This window comes from Adiantum capillus-veneris, chromosome 12, assembly GCF_014529385.1.
Source record: "Adiantum capillus-veneris isolate H3 chromosome 12, ASM1452938v2, whole genome shotgun sequence".
In the NCBI taxonomy this organism is placed as follows: domain Eukaryota; kingdom Viridiplantae; phylum Streptophyta; class Polypodiopsida; order Polypodiales; family Pteridaceae; genus Adiantum; species Adiantum capillus-veneris.
The window spans coordinates 32,732,588-32,751,776 of NC_140942.1; the positions used below are offsets into that span (position 1 = coordinate 32,732,588).

The 19,189-nt window shown below is 40.7% G+C and overlaps 2 protein-coding genes across 2 annotated transcripts in view; both read left to right on the plus strand.

Moving 5' to 3' along the window:
* Nucleotides 1-2,413, plus strand: part of LOC147445545 (tubulin beta-2 chain-like) — a 2,917-nt gene extending 504 nt beyond the window's left edge. The window contains exons 2-5 of the mRNA XM_086525029.1: nucleotides 274-390; nucleotides 466-572; nucleotides 675-1,769; nucleotides 2,041-2,413. Of these exons, the coding sequence (XP_086381155.1) occupies nucleotides 1,631-1,769; nucleotides 2,041-2,405 (504 nt within the window). The 5' untranslated portion in view covers nucleotides 274-390; nucleotides 466-572; nucleotides 675-1,630 and the 3' untranslated portion in view covers nucleotides 2,406-2,413. The remainder of the gene's footprint in view (nucleotides 1-273; nucleotides 391-465; nucleotides 573-674; nucleotides 1,770-2,040) is intronic.
* Nucleotides 2,414-13,755: 11,342 nt separating this feature from the next.
* On the plus strand, nucleotides 13,756-16,837 carry LOC147445546 (uncharacterized). The gene is made up of 2 exons (XM_086525028.1): nucleotides 13,756-15,432; nucleotides 15,502-16,837. The coding sequence occupies exons 1-2, from the start codon at nucleotides 15,176-15,178 to the stop codon at nucleotides 15,848-15,850; spliced, it is 606 nt and encodes a 201-aa protein (XP_086381154.1). The 5' UTR covers nucleotides 13,756-15,175; the 3' UTR covers nucleotides 15,851-16,837.
* The last annotated feature ends 2,352 nt before the right edge of the window (nucleotides 16,838-19,189 follow it).

Below are 19,189 nucleotides of genomic sequence, written 5' to 3' on the forward strand. Positions count from 1 at the left end.
GAGAGAGAGAGGCATTGAGGACGACGTACTCAACCCTAAAGAACTAGCAATTTGAATAAATATATCTCTCTCTCTCTCTCTCTATCACTTCAGGCACACACACACACTCACTTTAGGGGTGTGCGTGCACACACACACACACACTTTTTGTTCTCTCTTGCCTTGTGTTTGCAAGGGAGGCTTGAAGCTAAGTCGCAGAGACTGGAACACTTTTACATGGTAAAGTGCAAACATACTGTGGCTTAATACTGATACTGCATGTCTTTTGAGCAGTGCTGAACATGAAGGTTGAATTTTCCCTCGAGAAATTGGAGAGCGCTCTTCTGACACCTAACACATTGCTTGATAGCATCCACATCACTTTTAAATTTTGCCACATTTGCACGGAAGGTAACAAGCATTTGACCTCCTTTCTAACAAAACTTTCTACTAGAAACTTGTATGAGCATTGTGTGTGTTTTGAAGGCTGGACGAGTTAACCAGGCTTTGGCTGCTAGCTCAAGCAACATTTTAAACAGAGCATACATTCAGAAATTGATCAGGAGCATGTTGGCATGGCAGTAGCAAGAAAGGTAATGGCTGGCTGACGGAGCTTTTAGACTGCAGCTAAGTTTTTTCACCATGTTTTCTTGATTCTATTTACATAATGATTGTTCTAGCTGTTGTCTTGTCAGAGTAAAGAAGCAGAAGTTCTGGCTCGAAGAATTAAGGTACGCTTACTAGAAGCCAAAATTCATGATCTGCAAGAAGTAGTAATGCACATCTCACCTGCATAAGATACGAGTTTGTATTATGTCAGTCAATGTGAACTGGTAAAGAATTATAAATATGTTGATGATTCCTTGCACTTTTGAAGATGATTTTGGGGGTGTGGGAGTGTGTGAAAGAGGGGGTGCTGATCGGCAGTGCAGCAACAGCCAATGCTCAGCTCCAATAATCACTAGAGTTAGTCCAAAAATGGAGGTTTCTCACTTGCATTATTGCCCTTGCTATCCTCTACTACATAGTCGCATCACTTAACATGAAATGCATTGTCAAGACAAAGTTTTCCAGGTGTGGGTATCATGGAGTCCTCTGAATATCAACTTGCCCAAGACAGTTTTGTAAAGCTTACATAAGTCTAAGTCCCATGTCTGCATTCTTAACACTCTGGTTGTAAAGTGTAGGATGCTCGTTCTCTAGTAGCTTATGAGCCGGCACCATAACTGTGTATGCTCTAGGCTATGATGCAGGATAAGTGGCCCACTAAGGTAGCAATTGTGAAGGAAAGATGGATCAGCAGGGGCTAGTTTGAATGTAGGCCACAGATGGTCGTTGGATTCCCCCTTGACGAGGCGGATTACAAGAGGATGCGAGGCGGGTAAAGTGTACTCGATACCATACCAAGCATCCAGGAACACGATCAAATGGTCGGGGATGTACAACAATCATGGTATATCGGGCTGAGCCGGGGGGGCCAGTGAGAACAACTAAGATGTGTGGTGAGATATGTCGGCATGAGTGGAACAGCATGTTGGGGTAGTCTATGGATGGCCGATGGGTTCCCCCTCGACAAATCGGGCTGTCCATCGAGTGGGAGTGCAACATGAGTGCGTATGAGAATAGCCAGGGTAGTAGAGACTAGATCACTATGACAGGGCGATGCAATGAAAAGGGTGATAGAGTTTTCGGTGGTTTTTGCAAACCAGGTGCGGTGGCAATCAAGAAGGCATGGAAGGAAGAGATAGCGAATGTGATACACGCACCACATTGCGAGAGGGCGGGCTCGGGTGAGCACCAACTCGCGTTTCATTCGAGTTGCTTTGCTTGGCTGCACATGTTCCTACTCATTAGCCGGTGCTGGCTAAGATGGAATTACTAGACATCGGGCAACGGGGCAGCAAATGAACGATATTTGTATATCAACCAACAAGGCAGTGGGGCGAAGAGTCATTCTACAATGTGGGGATTGCAATTGAGCGACTTCAGTTGGTTGATTGCTTGGACGGAGTTTATGAGGTGGATACCTTCTCATCATAGAAGTTGTGAATCCACAAACAGGTGCAAAAGACAACCAAATCAATGCCAAGTTTTGGGAGGTGGTATGCATAGAGCACGACATTGATCCCACGGGGTCATACAGTGGCGATGCTGACATGCAGCTAGAGAGAGTGAATGTGTACTACAACCAGGCAAGCTATGGGTGCTATATGGCTCGTGCCGTGTCCATGGATCTGGAGCCAGGTACTATGGACAGTGTTCGAACGGGCCCCTATGGGCAGATCTTCCGCCTTGATAACTTTGTCTTTGGCGAGTTTGGAGCTGGCAACAACTGGGCCAAGGGTCACTACACCGAAGGCACGGAGCTCATTGATTCTGTCCTTTATGTTGTCCGCAAAGAGGTTGAACACTGCGACTGCCTTTAAGGTGAGTACCTTTAAGATCTCATTCTATCGTTCTTTATTCTATTTTTTTGTGTGAAATGTTGTTTTGTCATGCCTTCTTTGCCATTTCTCCGATGTTACAGTTCCATTTTATGTCTGGTATAATGATTTTGTTGTCAGTTTTGTTTATATTTGACAATGTAGCTAGCCTGTGCAATCGTCTTGTTTGAAAACAATCTTTAGATTTGTCTTCAGTGAAGGTTTGAAAACAATGTTCAGATCTGTCCTCAATGAAGGTTGTCAGATTTCTTTAAGTGAAATTTTCACCGCTGCTGTTCTAACTTCTCTAGCTTCCTAGTATCCCTCCTCACTTGGTATACATTGGCTTTAGATCTATGCTCACCACTCCCAGCCAGTGCTGGATTCCAAATTTGTTTTATATTAGCAAGGCTTTGCCACAAACTCTTTCTTCAATTAATGTTGATCTGTAAACTGTATTGTCACATGACACATCTAATTCTTTGTATCCATGGACAAGCTACAGCATGATCAGGGTTCAGTCAGTCCAGTCAGTCTAGATTAGAAGTGATCTGGCACTTTTTGTGAGTTTATTCGTAGACCGTGCATGCCCAGTCACTTAGTGTAGATGCATATACTCTGGTTGCACACAGCATGATCATAAGCATTCCCATCACAATCCTTCAGGGGAATTTTCCAGTGCATTTAGCCTATTTTACCTATTTTTGACATTTTTCACTTATTATTTTTACGTGACTTTTGTTGGAAAGTAGGTAGGGAAAATTGAGTAAGTTTGTATATAAGAAAACCTAGACTAACACTAATTGGCAGAAGAGGCAGCAGGAGCACCTTGCTCAACAGGCAACTTCTCAAAAGAACCCATCAGAAGCCCTAGCGTTTTGCAGATTGCAGGACCTAGCATTTTTTCCAACAAGATCCGCCAACGATTTGCTTTGCAGATTTCAGCGACAGCAAGACCACAAGCCTAGCGTTTTGATCCCAGCATACCTAGTGTTTTTGGAAATCCCTGACCTAGCATTTTCAGCAATAGAAACCTTAGCATGCAGCATTTTTCAGCCATGAAGTACCTGCGGTTTCAGTCCTAAAAGAGTAGCAAAATCAGCCCCAAAGAACATCAGTTTTTAGCCTTCAGCAGATGCAGATTTTCAGCCCTAATGACCAGCAAAAACATCGTTTTTCTTAATGTTTTCGGCAACAACAGATTTCAGCCCATAGCGTTTTTGGACAGCAGATACTCACTTGCAGATTTTAGCCCTTAGACCAGTGTCGCCATCCCCGTCGTCATCGTCGACACTGTTTCTATGCTTGAGATGTTTGTCTATACACTATGATGCAAGCTTCTGTAGTGGCAATGTCTTCAGCATTGTGTCATTAATCCTACTGAACTGGTTGATGGTGTCTTGTATACCTGAAATGACGGTTTTTCAGACTTCCTCTATTTAGACTTCTTCGGCAAGGATGATGACAATGCGAGGTGATGACGCTCATGATGGGAGGCCAGCACCTTGCAACAAGTGAAGCGATTGCCAGACGCAGGATGAGTTCTTAGTTCACTTTAGACGCAAGATGAGTTCTTAGTTCACTTTAGTCGTGACTCATTTTTGCCTGCTCAATATCCTTAGGCTTTAGCTATGGCGTCTGAGTCTTGACTTGCTGATCAGTGACACTTAGTCCTGACGTCCCGACCTGCTGGAGCTGGCGTCCGAGTCCCGACTTCTTCCACTGCAACCGCCAACGCTATTGACTCCCTGAGCCTCTTGTTGCCTGTCCGATGCACTAAATCGGCTTTTAGATCATAGTTTGAAGCATCTATCAGTAGTTACACTAAATCTTGTCACATTTTGTCAAATTTTTTCAAGGCAAGCTCGAAATCTAGCTTAGATTTTGCAAGTTAGTGATACTCACAATTTTGGGTGGTAGTGTTGTATTAACTCGATAAAGAATGGACTTAATCTCAAACTGGATGTGTGACATCATATCGTAAAAGATTTTGAGATTGTTAGTTTCTTTTACATGTAGTTACAAATTCTATAGTCTCAATTTTCCACATGGTCATATGGCTTGACAGGGTGTGTTATCTTGAGCTATAGTTTCTTGCCAAGACACGTCTAACATACCTTGGGTCTATGTGTCACACATACACAAAGTTTTTATTTTGTATATAATTACAAATATAGACATGTCTAGCATACCTTTGGTCTATGTGTCACACATACACAATGTTCTTATTTTGTATATAATTATAAATATAGTCTCAATTTGTCACATGGTCATATGACTTGATTGGGTGTGCCATGTTGAGCTATCAATTTTTACCTTCAGTTCTTCTAGCTATCCATATGGCTTGACGAGGTCTCTTAAGCTATCCATTCTTGCCAAATGTGTAGTTGTCTCTTTTTACGATAAAAGGCGTTAAACATTTTAAGATTTTTAGTTTCTTTTACATGTAGTTACAAATTCTCTACCTTCAATTTTCCACATGGTCATATGGCTTGACCGGGTGTGTTATTTTGAGCTATAATTTCTTGCCCAGACACGTCTAGCATACCTTGGGACTATGTGTCATACCACCACTTTGAAGTTAGATTACTTTGACTCTATTGAAAATATGTTTGATTTTAACGTGTGAGATAATCATTAAATCCCAAGTGGGAGCCCAAGATGAGGTGGACAATTTTTTTGGAAAAAGAAATTATGTGTTGAAAATCCCATGTGGGAGCCCAAAAAAAGGGTATACTGATTTCTTTTGAGAAAGAGGTCTCTGTATGAAGGAGACTCTGGTGAAATTTTTAAGATTTATATTTTATGTACAAATTCAAAATTAAATACAGATGGTGCTTTTTTAAAAGTTGCATTTTGCTTAAGCATAGACGTGCATTTATATCACATATAATTGTTTTTGTTCAAAAATATTAATCTTTTAATGGGTTGTTTTGTAATGTGTTTTGATTTGATGAGGGAAGTTTTTTATGGTTGTTTGAGAGTATGCATTATTTGTTATTTAGAGAACGAAATCCATTTTATATATGTGCCTTAAATACCATGTGGGAAGCCTACTAAGTAGGTGGCTAGTATTATATGTTTTGAGAGTGAGATTTGTATTAGTTTACAAGGCAAATGCTATTTATTTTTTGACAAATTACATTGAAACGATTGGTTTATTTTAATTTAGTATTTATTATATTTGTTGCTTTTCATGATTTGTTCTCTTAACATCTATTGCAAATGAAAACACACTACAATGTACACTTCTGTTCATTTGTAGTTCAACATATATTTTTGCAAAAGCATGTGCTTCTAAAATTGTTATGTTACTAGAATACATAAAATATTGGGTCATTACATTTTGCACAAAATCCGTATTAGGGGGGATGGCTCATTGCGAGAACGTCCGTATCTTGTCCGTATGTAGGGGGGTAGGTTAGCAAGTAAGATCCCGTACATAAGGGGGTTTCTCTAATTTGATGCACGCAGGTGACATCCCCCCATTACTAATAGTAAATAGCCATCAATATATACCTATTCTTCCTGGGAGTAACCTTCTTGAATGGTCCCATAAAATCCAGACCCCATTTCATGAAAACACCCAGTGGGGTTGAACTGGTGTTAAGGGAGTCATGTCTGTTGTTGTGGGTATACCCATTCTTTGGCATATGTCACAGGTTTTGCAAAAACTTCTAACATGAGATATCAAATTTTGCCACCGTAAACCAGCCTGCAGAATCTTCTTGAAAGTAATATCAGTAGAAAAGTGTCCATCGGATTCTCCATTATGTGCCTCTGAAATAATTTGCATTCTGTCCTCCATAGGCACACATCAACGAAGAATCCCATCGACACCCAATCTGTAGAGTGAGCCACCAATAATGGTAAACTTTAAACTTTGAATAACCAGAGCCTTCTTCTGGTTCTGCTTCTAGTCATCTGGGAAGCCACCCTGAGAAAGAAACTGATATACTTTATATAATTCAGGATCAATTGATTCCGTTGCTTCCAGCTGGAATAATTCAGCATCCACTTGTTCGTCTCTTAAAGACGCTTCAGAGTAGCCCTCCGTACTCCTAGAGAGGAAATCAGCACCACAATGGTTTTTGCCAGGTTTATGGAAAATTCAAAATTCAAATTCCATAAGGAACATCATCCACCTTATTAGCCTACCTTGAATAATGACCTTATTAATCAAGAATAATAGGGCTTGATGGTCCACATAGAAATGAAACAATTTGCCTAGCAAATAATGCCGAAATTTTGTAGCACTAAAAACCATCCCTAAAGGCTCTCTTTCAGTGGTTGTATATCCTTGTTTAGCCTGGCTGAACTTGCGACTAGAAAAGTATACATAAAAATCAGCTCTTCCATCTGGCTGAGCTAGTATTGCTCCCATCGCCAGTCCCGAAGCTTCCACATGTACATGGAAGATAACATCCCAATTCGGTTGGCGAAGAACTGGTTTACTGATGATGGCACTCTTTAGGTTTTGAAAACTTTCCTCACAACTAAATGAACTTGCTGGTTTTATTTGTAAGCTCATACAATGGTAATGCTTGAGAAGCAAACTTATGCACAAACCTCCTGTAAAAATTAATATATCCCAGAAAAGAACTTAATTCTGATGCATTCCTAGGCGCCTTGGCCTGTTGGACGCACTGGATCTTTATCATTGGCCATTTCTATTTCATTTTTGAACACCACATGTCCCAATAGCTGTCCTTTCCAGACTAAGAAAACATATTTGAATGGATTTAGACAAATTCGCTTCTCCTGACAGTGCTTAAAAACCATCTCCAGAAATGGTAAATGCTTTTCCTTTGTGGAATATACAGTGAAGTCATCCATGAATATGGCGAGGGATTGATGAAGAAATTCACCGAAGATTTCCATCATACATCTCTGAAAAGTGGTTGGTGCATTGCAAAGGCCAAATGGCATTACCAGATACATAAATGCTCCCCACTCCGTAATGAAAGTGGTCTTTTCCCGATCCTCAGGAGCAGTTTGTAACTGGTTATAGCCACTATATCCATCCATAAAGTTGTACATCTCACATCCTGCAATCTCATCAAGTAACATATTTGTGAAGGGTAATGGGAATGGATCCTTAATGGTTTGAGCGTTCAATTTCCTATAATTTACACATACTCTCAGCTTCCCATTCTTTTTGGAAACAACTACAATAGGAAACAACCAATCACTATTGGCCACTTCAGTAATGAACCCAGCTTTTAAGAGGTTGTCAATCTCTTCTTTGACCTTCTTAGCATAATTTGGATTCATTCGATAGCGTTGTAGTCGTACTGGCCTAGCATCGGGTTTCAGTGGTATTCTGTGTTGACAGACCTCTGGATCCATCCCTTTCAGATCAGTATGTTCCCATGCAAACACGTCTTTACAGCGCTGGAACAAATGTCGTGCCTTCTCTTTTAGTGTAGGATTCATATGTTTATTAACCTTGATCATTCTAGGGTTTTCTTTAGACCCTAAATTCCATTCCTCTATCTCATGATCATCTGGAAGCAACCAGTTAGGCCCTCCACCCTTTCACTTGGTTGACTCCTCAATATAATCCCAGGAAGATCCTCTGAGCTTTGAGTTACCATTCTGATTTCCAGTAGATCCTCCAGAGTATGCCGGTTCTACTGGTGTGCTGAACTCAACTGGTTCTTCTGGCCTTCCAGTTAACCTAATTGGACGTTCTCCTGAATCTAGTTCAGTGAACTGTTTTGGAAATTGTTTCTTTTGTTTTTCAGCTTCATATTTGTTTATTAAAACTACATTGAGATCTATCTTTGTTAATGGAAAAATATTCATCACTGCCAACATTTTCTCAATTTTCTTCACCTTGTACTTCTGGTAGAGCTCTTTGGGTCTCAGTTCTTTTCTCCAACTTCTGGTGTTATTCGTCTGAATCTGGATTTTGCTACCCACCCCTTGTATTGTCAAAGTCTGATTGGCATACTCGTGAACAGCCTGTGCCGTTTGCAGCCATGGGCATCTTAGTAGCATCCCATACGCTCCTTGCACATCCAATACTAGGAAACTGGCTTTGAACTTTGCTTTGCCCACTCGTATCTGCATATTCTTCACCATTCCAGTTGCCTGCACCACTCTATGATCCGCCATTTGGACTTTGAAAGGTGCTGGTTTCAGGTTAGTGATTTCCATCCCTTGGTGAAGATGTACTCCCAAAATGTTTACCCCTGCTCCTCCATCTAGTATGACGCTTGAGAGTGGTTCCCACTGTTTCCGCACTTTGTAGTCCACCTGAATCACCGACTCTTCATCATCTCTGATAGCTATCAAGTCATCTGATCTGGCCTCCACCTCAGTCTTTATTCATTGCCTGATGAACTTCGTTGCTTCAGGTAAAGTTCTTCTAATGTCCTCTAACTCCACAGTGAGTTTCTGAATTTTGTCACAAATTTTGACATGAATTTCCTCTTTCTCATGATTAGAGTTGTGGTCAGAACTTAAAGAACTGGTATTATCTTCACAATACCATTCCTTTGGTTCAGTGCTTTCAGCTCCTTTAGCAGTTCCCAACTCTTACATCAACCCTTGTACTACAACCAACATGGTCTCATGCATCCCAGGCTTCAATTGATTTGGTTGTGCTGTTTTAGACAACTGGGTAGGTATCTTATGAATGAATCGGGCATCAGAACTCTCTGGTTGCTTTGCCAGCTTCTTGGCTAAATCCTTAGTGATTTTCGTTGCTAGTTCTCTTTGCTCCTGCCATTCATCAACCATCTTTTCGTTACCCTTGGCCTTCCATACCTCTCTTTGCTGAGCCCATTTGCTACTTTCAAGAGTGATTGGTTTCGCTGGACTTTCTAAAATTTCCTCAATCACCACCCCTTTACTTCATGTAACTGCTCTTACAGGAACTGGTTCTCGAACCTTCACCTCGGTATCCGCAACACTAGGTGTTTTTAGACACTAAGCTGTGAAGTGCCCATACTTACCACATGTATAGCAATTCAGGCTTTGATTCTGAAAATTACCACAACCTCTGCCTCGACTGGTACCTGCTTGGTATCTACCGCGCCCTGCACTAATACCACTTACACCTGGTTTCTCTTCTTGAGAAGCAATGGTAGTTTCCACTCTTAATGGTTCAGCATTGGTGAATGCCACCACTGACAAATTTTTTCCCTTCTTAAAATGATGAATTCGAATACCACAGTTGTTCCATAGATGGCCATATGCTTTGCAATAAGTTCACTGTGGACATTCGTTTGAAACATGGTCTTTAGATTTACACTTTGAACACCAGGTTTCCATTCTTCTTATTGGCTATCTGGTATGGCTAATTTTAGCAATTTGCTGGGCCATCTCTTCAATCTTCCTAGACCAAGATCCTTTCTTAATCTTGTCTTTGGTTCTTTCATTTGAGCTGCTTTTAGAGCTACTGGAGGCTCTACTGGACTCAGAATCTTCAGTAGAAGTACTGCTACTATTGGACCTCCTCTTCTTATGACTCTTTTCCTTCTTAGCTTGTTGTTCTAGCTTCAGGACCCGCTGCACCAAATCATTGAATTTCTTGGTTGGTGACGGCACCTCCTGTTCTCTAAGCTTCTTACTGCAAAAACCATTCAAAAACCATGCTCGCAGCCGCTTTTCGGATGGAAGTTCCTGCAGTTGTCTAGTTAGTTCCTTGATTTTCTCAACATAACTTCTGATTGACAATTTTCCCTGCCTTATCTTATCCAGCTCACAGAGTATATCCTCATCCCCTCTGTTGTCTGAATATCCAGTCAGAAAGCTTTAAGCAGTTTATTATATTATTTGAGTTGACAAGCTGGGTAATGGTAGTACCATTTCCTTGCTGCCTCCTTTAATGTTTGCGGAAAGTAGTCACCCCAATCATCTTCATCAATATTTTTTAACTCAGCATACTGCTCAAAGGCTTGGATATGAACATCCGGGTTATCCTTCTTTCCCCCTTTAAACATGGGAAAAGAAATTTTCAATGAAGATGTCTAATCATGATTATCAACCTCATTTCTTCCTCTTCTCACCTTGGAATCCTGACTCCTTTTGGAAGCTTTCTTATAATGGTCCGTGTCTGCATCCTAAGTAATTTCTGCCTCCATCTCAGTTGCTGTTTCCTCCTTGGCTTTTCTACTGGAAGTATGACGAGTTCCTTTACTTCCTTTAGCTCCTTTGTCTCCCTGTGTGGTCCGAGAACTCTTGGCCTTGCGTTCCTCTCGTTCAGCCCTGCGTCTTCTGGATTGACTAGAATGCTGAGAGTCCTGTGCCTCATCAGTATGATTGTGATCCTCCTGAGCCTCAGTGTCAGTTACTTGTTCATCCTTGGGATCATAATCTCTTTCTGACTCCTCAGGAATAGGTTCAAAACGGTAGGATGGTTTCCGGCCACCACTGGGTTCGGGTGCCATTACTGCAGCTGAAACTGAAACTGGGAGAGGAGTCTGTTGGTCAACGAGCAATAGCTCTAGCCACCGTGATTGCCAAAATGGAATTGGAGCTGATCTCTTTAGATAGCTGATTCTAGTGTTAGAGTTTACAGCTATTGGTGATTAATTAGTCAATCAGTAGAACATGGAGGAAAAGATAGAAACTGAGCTAGAACAGTTACATGAACTGGGATACATCTGATGAGAAATAGACAAACTGAATGACTGGAATTAGTTTTTAGATTCATATTTAGATTCAGATTTAGAAGGATACAAAGCATATCTGGTTGGAGTATACTCGAGTACTATATTAGGAATTACAGAGTAAAAGTACAAGTGGGGATAATGTAGCTTAGGAACAACTTTAGACTACAACCACACACTAAGAGTAGGAAGTCAAAAGATAAAACAACCCAAAAGTTCAGCCAACAATTGCCAACCCGATTACAATTTAATGGGTCCTATTTATAGCCTCTTGGAGCTACTGTGATAACTGCCATGGTAATTACTAAATAATTTGCTGCTCGACTTTCCAGGAGCTGGTTCCCACCTAGTGAAACTGTGTTCGCCATCTACAGTCTCCATTTGGAATTGGTTGGTTGCTTGGTCTTAGTTGTATTCAAGAATCTCATTAGGCCCATCCCTTGTTTTGTCTCCCCCATTGAACAATACTTTGGATGACATCACAAACTATCTATTGCTACTCCTCTAGACTGGTGGCACTCAATGTGGATTGTACAACATCTAACCAACCCACATGGTATGTGTAGCTTGTGTAGAGGTCGATCAAAGTCTTAGTTTGTAGGTCATATTCCAAATTTTTGTTGAAAAATAACCCTTCTAGGGCTGGTGTCCTAGAGGTTTCCCTTGAAATGGATGCATTGTAGCTCCCTATGGCTTGATTCTGAGTGAACGCTAACTCCAAGGAACTTGATTTCTTGATTGATATGGATATTGTCATAGGGACCTTTTCCTTCATGACTAGGTGTTGCTCTGCCATGCGTAAGTTTTCAATTTCCTTCCCTCTAGCCAATTGCATATATCTTTTGACTTGTTGCACTTCTACAAGACTCCTACCATTAGGTATGATAGAGCTTCAGAGGGTGATATCCTTATAGGGCCTTTAGTAAATGTAGTGGGTAGTAAGATATTCACATGGACACTCTTTGAGAGTCTAGGGTCTACATGAGATAGAAAAGGTGAATTCACCTCCGCAACCCCTTTCTTTAGCTCACTAGACATAGATTCAGAGCGAGTAGCTGAACTACATTTTCCCATTAGGTGACTAAATACACTAGCATAAGGTTGTGGGGCCGAGATAGGCATGTTTGGACTTGCACTCTTGGGATTTGGTGTAGGATACCCCTCCATCACATTGTAGTCAAAGGAGGAGTCACTAGCCACAATGTGTGGGTTTTGGATTGCACTACCTTGGGTCCGGGTCGAAGGCCCGAAACCTAATTTTGGTGGATAGTGGGTACCCACATAAATTGAGGCACTCTCTATTTTATCAGGCTCTAGCACTTGTCCAGAGCATAAATACATCTAGATTTAGTGTCTTATAAGCATTGGTAAGCACTCTTAAGACATTTTTCCTTGGATTTTTATGTGTTTTGGTTCTTCATTTTGTAATCGCACCCCCCACAACCCCCCCCCCCCCCCCGCGCCTCTTTTTGATGCTCAAAATTCAAACTAGGACATGCAATTGCTAAAAATGAGTGTTTTGCTTGGAAGGTTTGGGTGCACTTTACAACATAGTTTTTGACCAATCGAGGTGTCTGTGATCCTCAAAATAAGTGATTTCTACCTCGGTAAGTGGGTGAAAGTGAAAGTTGAATGGAGGCTTGTAGAGGGAAAGGAGGATCTTTTCCCACATACCTCACTTACTTCTTAGAGGAGTAGGTATAGACCTATGGAGGGAAAGGATGAGCCTTTATCCCACATGCCCCATTCACCTCTTAGAGAAGTAGGGTATATATATGGAGACTCAAGTATTAACACCATATTTAAAAAAAAATAGAAATTCTCAATATATTAGGAATCTTAAACTTTGATCCATCCCACTTAAAACAAGAAAATCCCACTTATTTTAGGAAAGTCTAGCTATGCTAAAATTTGGAGACTAGCACACACCACGATGCACTCTTTTTCAAGCACAAGGTCACCCTTTTTAAAATGTGTTTCGATAAATTGTAAAATTCTTTTTAATTTAGAAAAGAGTCGACATTTCATTGGGTATGTGGTGTTCATAAATACCTTAAATACCACAAATACCATGAGGAGAGTCTTAATCTATATGGTAGACACAACTAAAAAGAAATTGAAAAGGGTTAGATTCAAAATCAGGTCATTACATAAACTAACAAAATTTAAGGGAATGTTAATGAGTGCACACACCTCAACTACTGAGACAAATTGTTATTAATATTTTATAATTCTTTGAGGATGTTCATGCTCAGTTGCAATTTTCCAAAATATACTTTGGGATCTTCACCCTATTTGGATTCTTTGATCGCCCCCTTCTCACCCATGAGAAGGGGAATCAACATCCTCCCATACTTGTGGATCTCTTACATTAGCTCCCCATTGCTTATCCCAATAATTTCTATACAGTTGAGCATCACTTACACCTTTCTTCTTGCACACTAGTGCCCAATATTGAAGGAGGACCATGACCTTGTCATGCTCTTCCTAGGACTTTGTAGCACCTAAGTGTGCTTTAATTCCACTACAGAAGCTACACTTAAGAAATTCACTTGACTTTAACAATGACTCATGATTGACCCATTGCGCCATAACCTATTGAATATAGATTATGATAAGATCTTATAACCTATGTGTATGATTTTTGCGTTGACTTCTCCAAGGATATCAACATATTTGTACATATTGGGTATTACAACAAGTAGTGTCTCTTTGACACCATCTACTACTATTCTACTCTTGTGATGCATCTATTTTGAATTATTTTTTGAAAACATCTTGAATAATAGTCTTCCCATTCCAACATGGTCCCTTGAACTTCCCATGTGGCTAGTGCTCCCATGCAATAATACACGTATCCCTGCTTCAAACAATTTCTTATACCTATAAAATGATGTATTTGGAATCCCATGTATCTCATACCATCCCAAAAAATAGCTCGCATTGCCATTCAATGTATATTTCATCTTTCCATCTGGAGTGGTATGTTGAGCTATCTCCAAGGTATCATGAACATAGTTGGTATGAACTTGTTGACAAGAGACCCAAAATCTCTTTTAAGAGTATTAGCATTATAAAAAATATGAACCCCAAAAGGGCCTTGTAAGGATCCCTAATTTTAAGGTATTAAGGCTAAAAATGTGTGTGATTTAGGATAAGTCCATTGAATGAGGGTATTCTCATAGGATTTTTTAAAGGCTATCATAGGCTTTTTGTAGGTCGAAGTAGAGGCTAGGGAGGGAGGATAGGTACATTCTCTCTCTACCCAAAAGAGTGGTGGCTTTTATGACAATAACTACCATCCCCCCCTTTCTTTTGCCACATCATTGAGGGCGTCCATAGCCCTAGCCCAAAAAATCACTTTTTTCAAAAACAAAATCTCATTTTTACTCAAAAATTCTCCCCAACCTATATGTATACCCAAAAATCAAATTTCTCTCTCAAAATCTCACTTGCTAGACTTGCAAAATGTAAAACTTCCCACCTTTTTTAATTTCCCTCCAAAATCACTGCTCTCTCTGTCACTCCTCTCCCTCTAGCACACACTCTTCCTCCTTTCTTCTCTCTTATCTCTCCTAATTTTTAGCACACACTCTTCCTCCTTCACTCTCCTTGTTTTAGGTCCACTCCATAGATTTGTTGCGGCTCTCCCTCCCCATAGCTCTTCACTCCATAGCCCTTCTCTCCACTCTGTAGCTCTCCATCCCATGGCTCTCCTCTCCACTCCGTAGCTCTATTGCAGCTCTCCATCCCATAGTTCATCTCTCCACTATGTGGCTCTACTGCAACTCTCCATCCCATAGCTCTCTTGCTCGAGGCTAGCTTTATTCCCCTTGTCATGGAGCTAAATCACATTACAAACCTCCCATCCACAACAAGATTTTCAAGTTTGGAATCTCTACATGTTTGGCCGCCAAAGGACTTCACACCCTCAAAGCATCATTACTTCCAAACTACACAACAACACCATGGTGTAGGTCACAACAATGTGGACCTTTGGGTGCATGGTTGCCTCTACCCTAATGGTCCAGCCATCAATGTGTATCCAATGTTAAATAGCCTTGGTTCATTCTTACGATATGTAGGTAGAGGGGAGCAAGGTCTTCTTGGATACCGCAAGCAATTTTCAACTATTGGAGCTGATAGTGTACAATGTCTCTGCATCAATTTCAACTCCTTTATCCTACCACTAGTCGATTATGCAAAAGGATCGTTCATGCAGAGGAAAAAGTAGAAATTCTTAAGCTACAAGTGGAAGAGAAGGATGCTAAGATTGTAGACCTTGAAGATAAGATCCTGTATCTTAAAAATATGCCTTTAGGTGCAAGGGAACATAAGAGGAGCTTCGATGCCATAGAGACTTTAGCCCACGAAGGCGGTGCTAAAAAAAGAAGGGTTACAACTACAAGGTGCATTTTGCTACACTTCATTTTTTCTTTAAGTTGCTTCTGTGGTAATGTTTTTGTCCATTCTTGTAGGAATTTTATCCAAGAGTTGTGTGGTGGCCATAACCAAGAGGATCGCATCCATTTGTTCAGTTTGTGCCTCAAGAAATCGGATGTAGTAGCCCTTCTACAAGCACCAAATGCAGAACATTTAAACAATGTTGTCACAAAGGAAGTGATGCAAAAGTTTTCAAATCTTGTGAGTGTTGCTGATGTAAAGAAGGCTTGTGATGAAGTGGGAATTAGTACAAAAGGCTACATTGTCTTACATGGTCTCCTTAAGGATGCTTTAAGGGAAAGAGGAATCACTGAGAATGTTTTTCCTATGCCACTTAAGGTAAATCTTGCTAACAAGGCCTCGAATGAGGGTGTGTACTTTTGAATAGGAGGCTATTTGCACACAGAGGAGATAATGCCTTCATCCATCTTTACCAAGTGGTCAAAAGGAGTAAACACCAATGCAAGCGTAGATGCAGACAGGGTGGACAAGGGATTTCCTTACTCAATGTCAAATAATATTTTTGTTGATTTAAGAAAGATTCAAATGGCAATGGTACATTTTTATGATGTACCACCTAATGGTGAGGCTGTAGTAATGCATAGTCTGTTTTTTTCAAATTATGGTTTTTCATATGTTATTTTGGAAATATTGTAGTGCTAGATCAAAGTTGGTGTTTGTGCTCAAGCTAGAGGAGCGTCAAATTGTGAAGAAACAAAGACTAGAAAGGATGAGTATTACTCTCATGAATGAGGTATTATTTAATGCAAAATGTACAGCTATGAACGAGGAATGTGCACCATCTTTCAGTTTCTAGTCGGAGAAAGAAATTTGGTGGCTTGGTGATATTGAGGCTCCCAAGGAGACCCATGAAGTGATTTCTTGGATTTTGAACGTATTCCACGGATAATAGATTTCATTAAGTCACAGCTAGCTCGGGAAAAACTCCAAGTAGATGGCATAGGGGAGTTTGAAGTTGACTGGCACTTAAGTGGCAACTTGAAAACAATCAAGTGCATACTAGGGTGCAAACAAGGGACTGGAGCTCTATATCCTTGTCCATTTTGTATTAAGGGCTATAAGGGGAATGCATGCAAAAGCACAATAGTCGACCAAATAGAGGAATGGGACGATTCACAAATTACACGTGTGTGGGAGCATTTAGTGCTGCAATTTCCTATGTTGAATGAGCCCAATCGTGCCACAAAAGACAGTGAATGGAACCCTATAATTAACTTCACTCTAGGAAATGTGCATTTTTGTACACCATGCTTTTATGTGCATCTTTGATTGTTTATCAAAGCCTCATTTTGATTATGCCTTTACAATGAAGCTTGTAGAGAGGTTGTTTGAATCTATCTTAAAAGTGGAAGGGCCCTTGAAACTCAATAGGTTGTCATGGGACCAACACCTCCTTTGTTGTGCAGAAGAACAATGTAAGCGCTCAAGAAGTGGCCAAACAGTGTCCATGAGTGGACAAAAGGCAAGGCACTCACCCAAGGAAAGTAGTGCACATACCGGAACATCAACATCTAAAGGTGGAAGGATATTTGCAAGTATACAAAAGGACAATGATAGCAATGCAAGTGTTGTGCTTAGCCGACAACATGTTTGGGTGATATTCGACAAGATGGTGAAGATACTACGGCTTGAAGCACAATCAATGAGCAACGACAAGAATTCCAAAATTTGGTGGTGGAGGTCACAAAGGTGAAAGTCACACCATGGGGTGAAACAAACATTACACACTATATGGTTATTCCACCTTGGTCTGTTCTATGCTTTAGTTTTGATCATTAATGTGATGTGGATTTATGGACAGCACGTCCTCTATGCACATGGTGCATACCTTATGAACATGTATTGGTCATTCGATATTTGGAGCATGCAAGATATGGAGAAGTCACACTCGTTCCAGGGGTGTCTACTTCAAGAGTACAAGACATGGAGGGGGTGTAGTGTGCTCATGCTATCTTGAGCTTGTTTTACCATACCACCTTTGGACCCAAAGTGTCAATTGAATGTGCAAGGTCATCGTGCTTGGCAAAAGAAGCTTGTCGACTGGCCCATGCTCGTTCCTCAGAGCGTTGGAGATCCTCACAAGGTCTAATATGGCATGCAATGTGGAGAGCATCAAGGACTAGGGTGGGAAAGGTTCATGCCAAGAGGTAGTAGATGTACTTGGAATCTCATGATACTGGAAAATCCATTGATGATGATGATCAATCTTTGCCTCCATACTCAGCCGTTGGTGGGCATCATCTTGACATTGGCACATGGCCAGTTTGCCAAAAGGATGGAGAGGTTGGCAATTAGAAAAAAACATGAGGATCAGACCCAGTCTTATTGGAATCAATAGCAAAATCAGCAAGGCACCTAGCAAGCTATTGAATAGTGCAAGCCAACAGATTGGCTCAACAATAAGGGAAAACGCATGGTGGTCGACTCTAGCTTAGATTCAAATTCAAACTGGAGTTACTCTACCGATCTAATAATACTTAACAAGAAATTGAGGAAGCAAAGGGACCTCCAGATTCAAGAGTTTTTCCATGATGGAGTTGTCTATACTAATCTGGAGAGATTCTAGATGCTATTTGTAGGAGCTAGAAGAATGGTTTAGGACTGGAAGCTCATGAATTACCATGATCAAAGTATTTGTCAATTACCAACTCATCCCATCTATGTCCAAGTATTGGACCAAGTTCCAGAGTGGTTCTTGACCAATGATGATGTCCTTTTATGAATCCACACATCAAGGACCCATCAACTATCAATCTTAGGAGTCTGGGATTACACTTGGATGCACATGTTATCCCAGTAATTTGAGCATTAAAACAAATTTTTTTGTGTCACAACCCTCCTGTTTTTTGGATCCAGTGTTTCCATTATTTTATTCACGCAATTTTTTAAGCAGACATTTAGCTCTGTGTGTTTGAATAGTTATGTACTTTCATGTGGCCTTGTACTTTAAAAGATTATTTTCTTGTGCTTTTAGCGTCTCTTTTCTACCATGTGAACCCACCCTTATATGGCCACCCTCTATAAAGAGGAAAAACCCCTCCATCACAAACATAAAACACTCCCTCCCTCCCCAAATACCACAAGCTAAGGACATACCCAAACACACTTTCTAGATGGCAAGGACCAAACAAACTGCAAAGAAGAATCCAAAAACCAATGAGGTGCGCATGATGCAAAAGATACGTGCAAATTGGCAACCAGAACAGCTAGTTGACCCCGAACGTGTAGAGATGGACACATCCAATGAGCGTCCATCATGGGAAGGGGAGGTCATTCCAATGAATCATAGAGTGGACAGAAGGACGTTGTCAAGAGGGATGGGTGCCATGCCATCTAGCCTAGGTTGCCAAAATGTGATCGGCAAGTCACTACCCAAGAGGATGGGTGTCATGCCTTTTGATCCACCCAACAATGATGAGTGCATCATTGATGATGAAGATTATGATCTTAATGAATATTGTTTGAGGATTGACCGAACAGGCGCCCATCTAGTCGGACACGTAGCCAGACACCACATTTGTAGTCTATTATTTTGCCGAGCTAGTGTAATTATACTCTATGTAAATCTTGATCTAGAGTAGCAGTTGATTCCCTGTGTTGTAATGATGTCATGATAATTGTAAAGGTCCATGTGATTCGGCCACTGGACATTTAGAAATCCCTAGGTATAAAAGGTAAATAACCTTAATGTGAAAGGAGGCT

Coding starts and splice junctions, on each gene's coding strand:
- LOC147445546 (XM_086525028.1), top strand. CDS start 15,176: ATGTCTCTGCATCAATTTCAACTCCTTTATCCTACCACTAGTCGATTA. Junction 15,433..15,501: donor AGAAGGGTTACAACTACAAG/GTGCATTTTGCT, acceptor CCATTCTTGTAG/GAATTTTATCCAAGAGTTGT.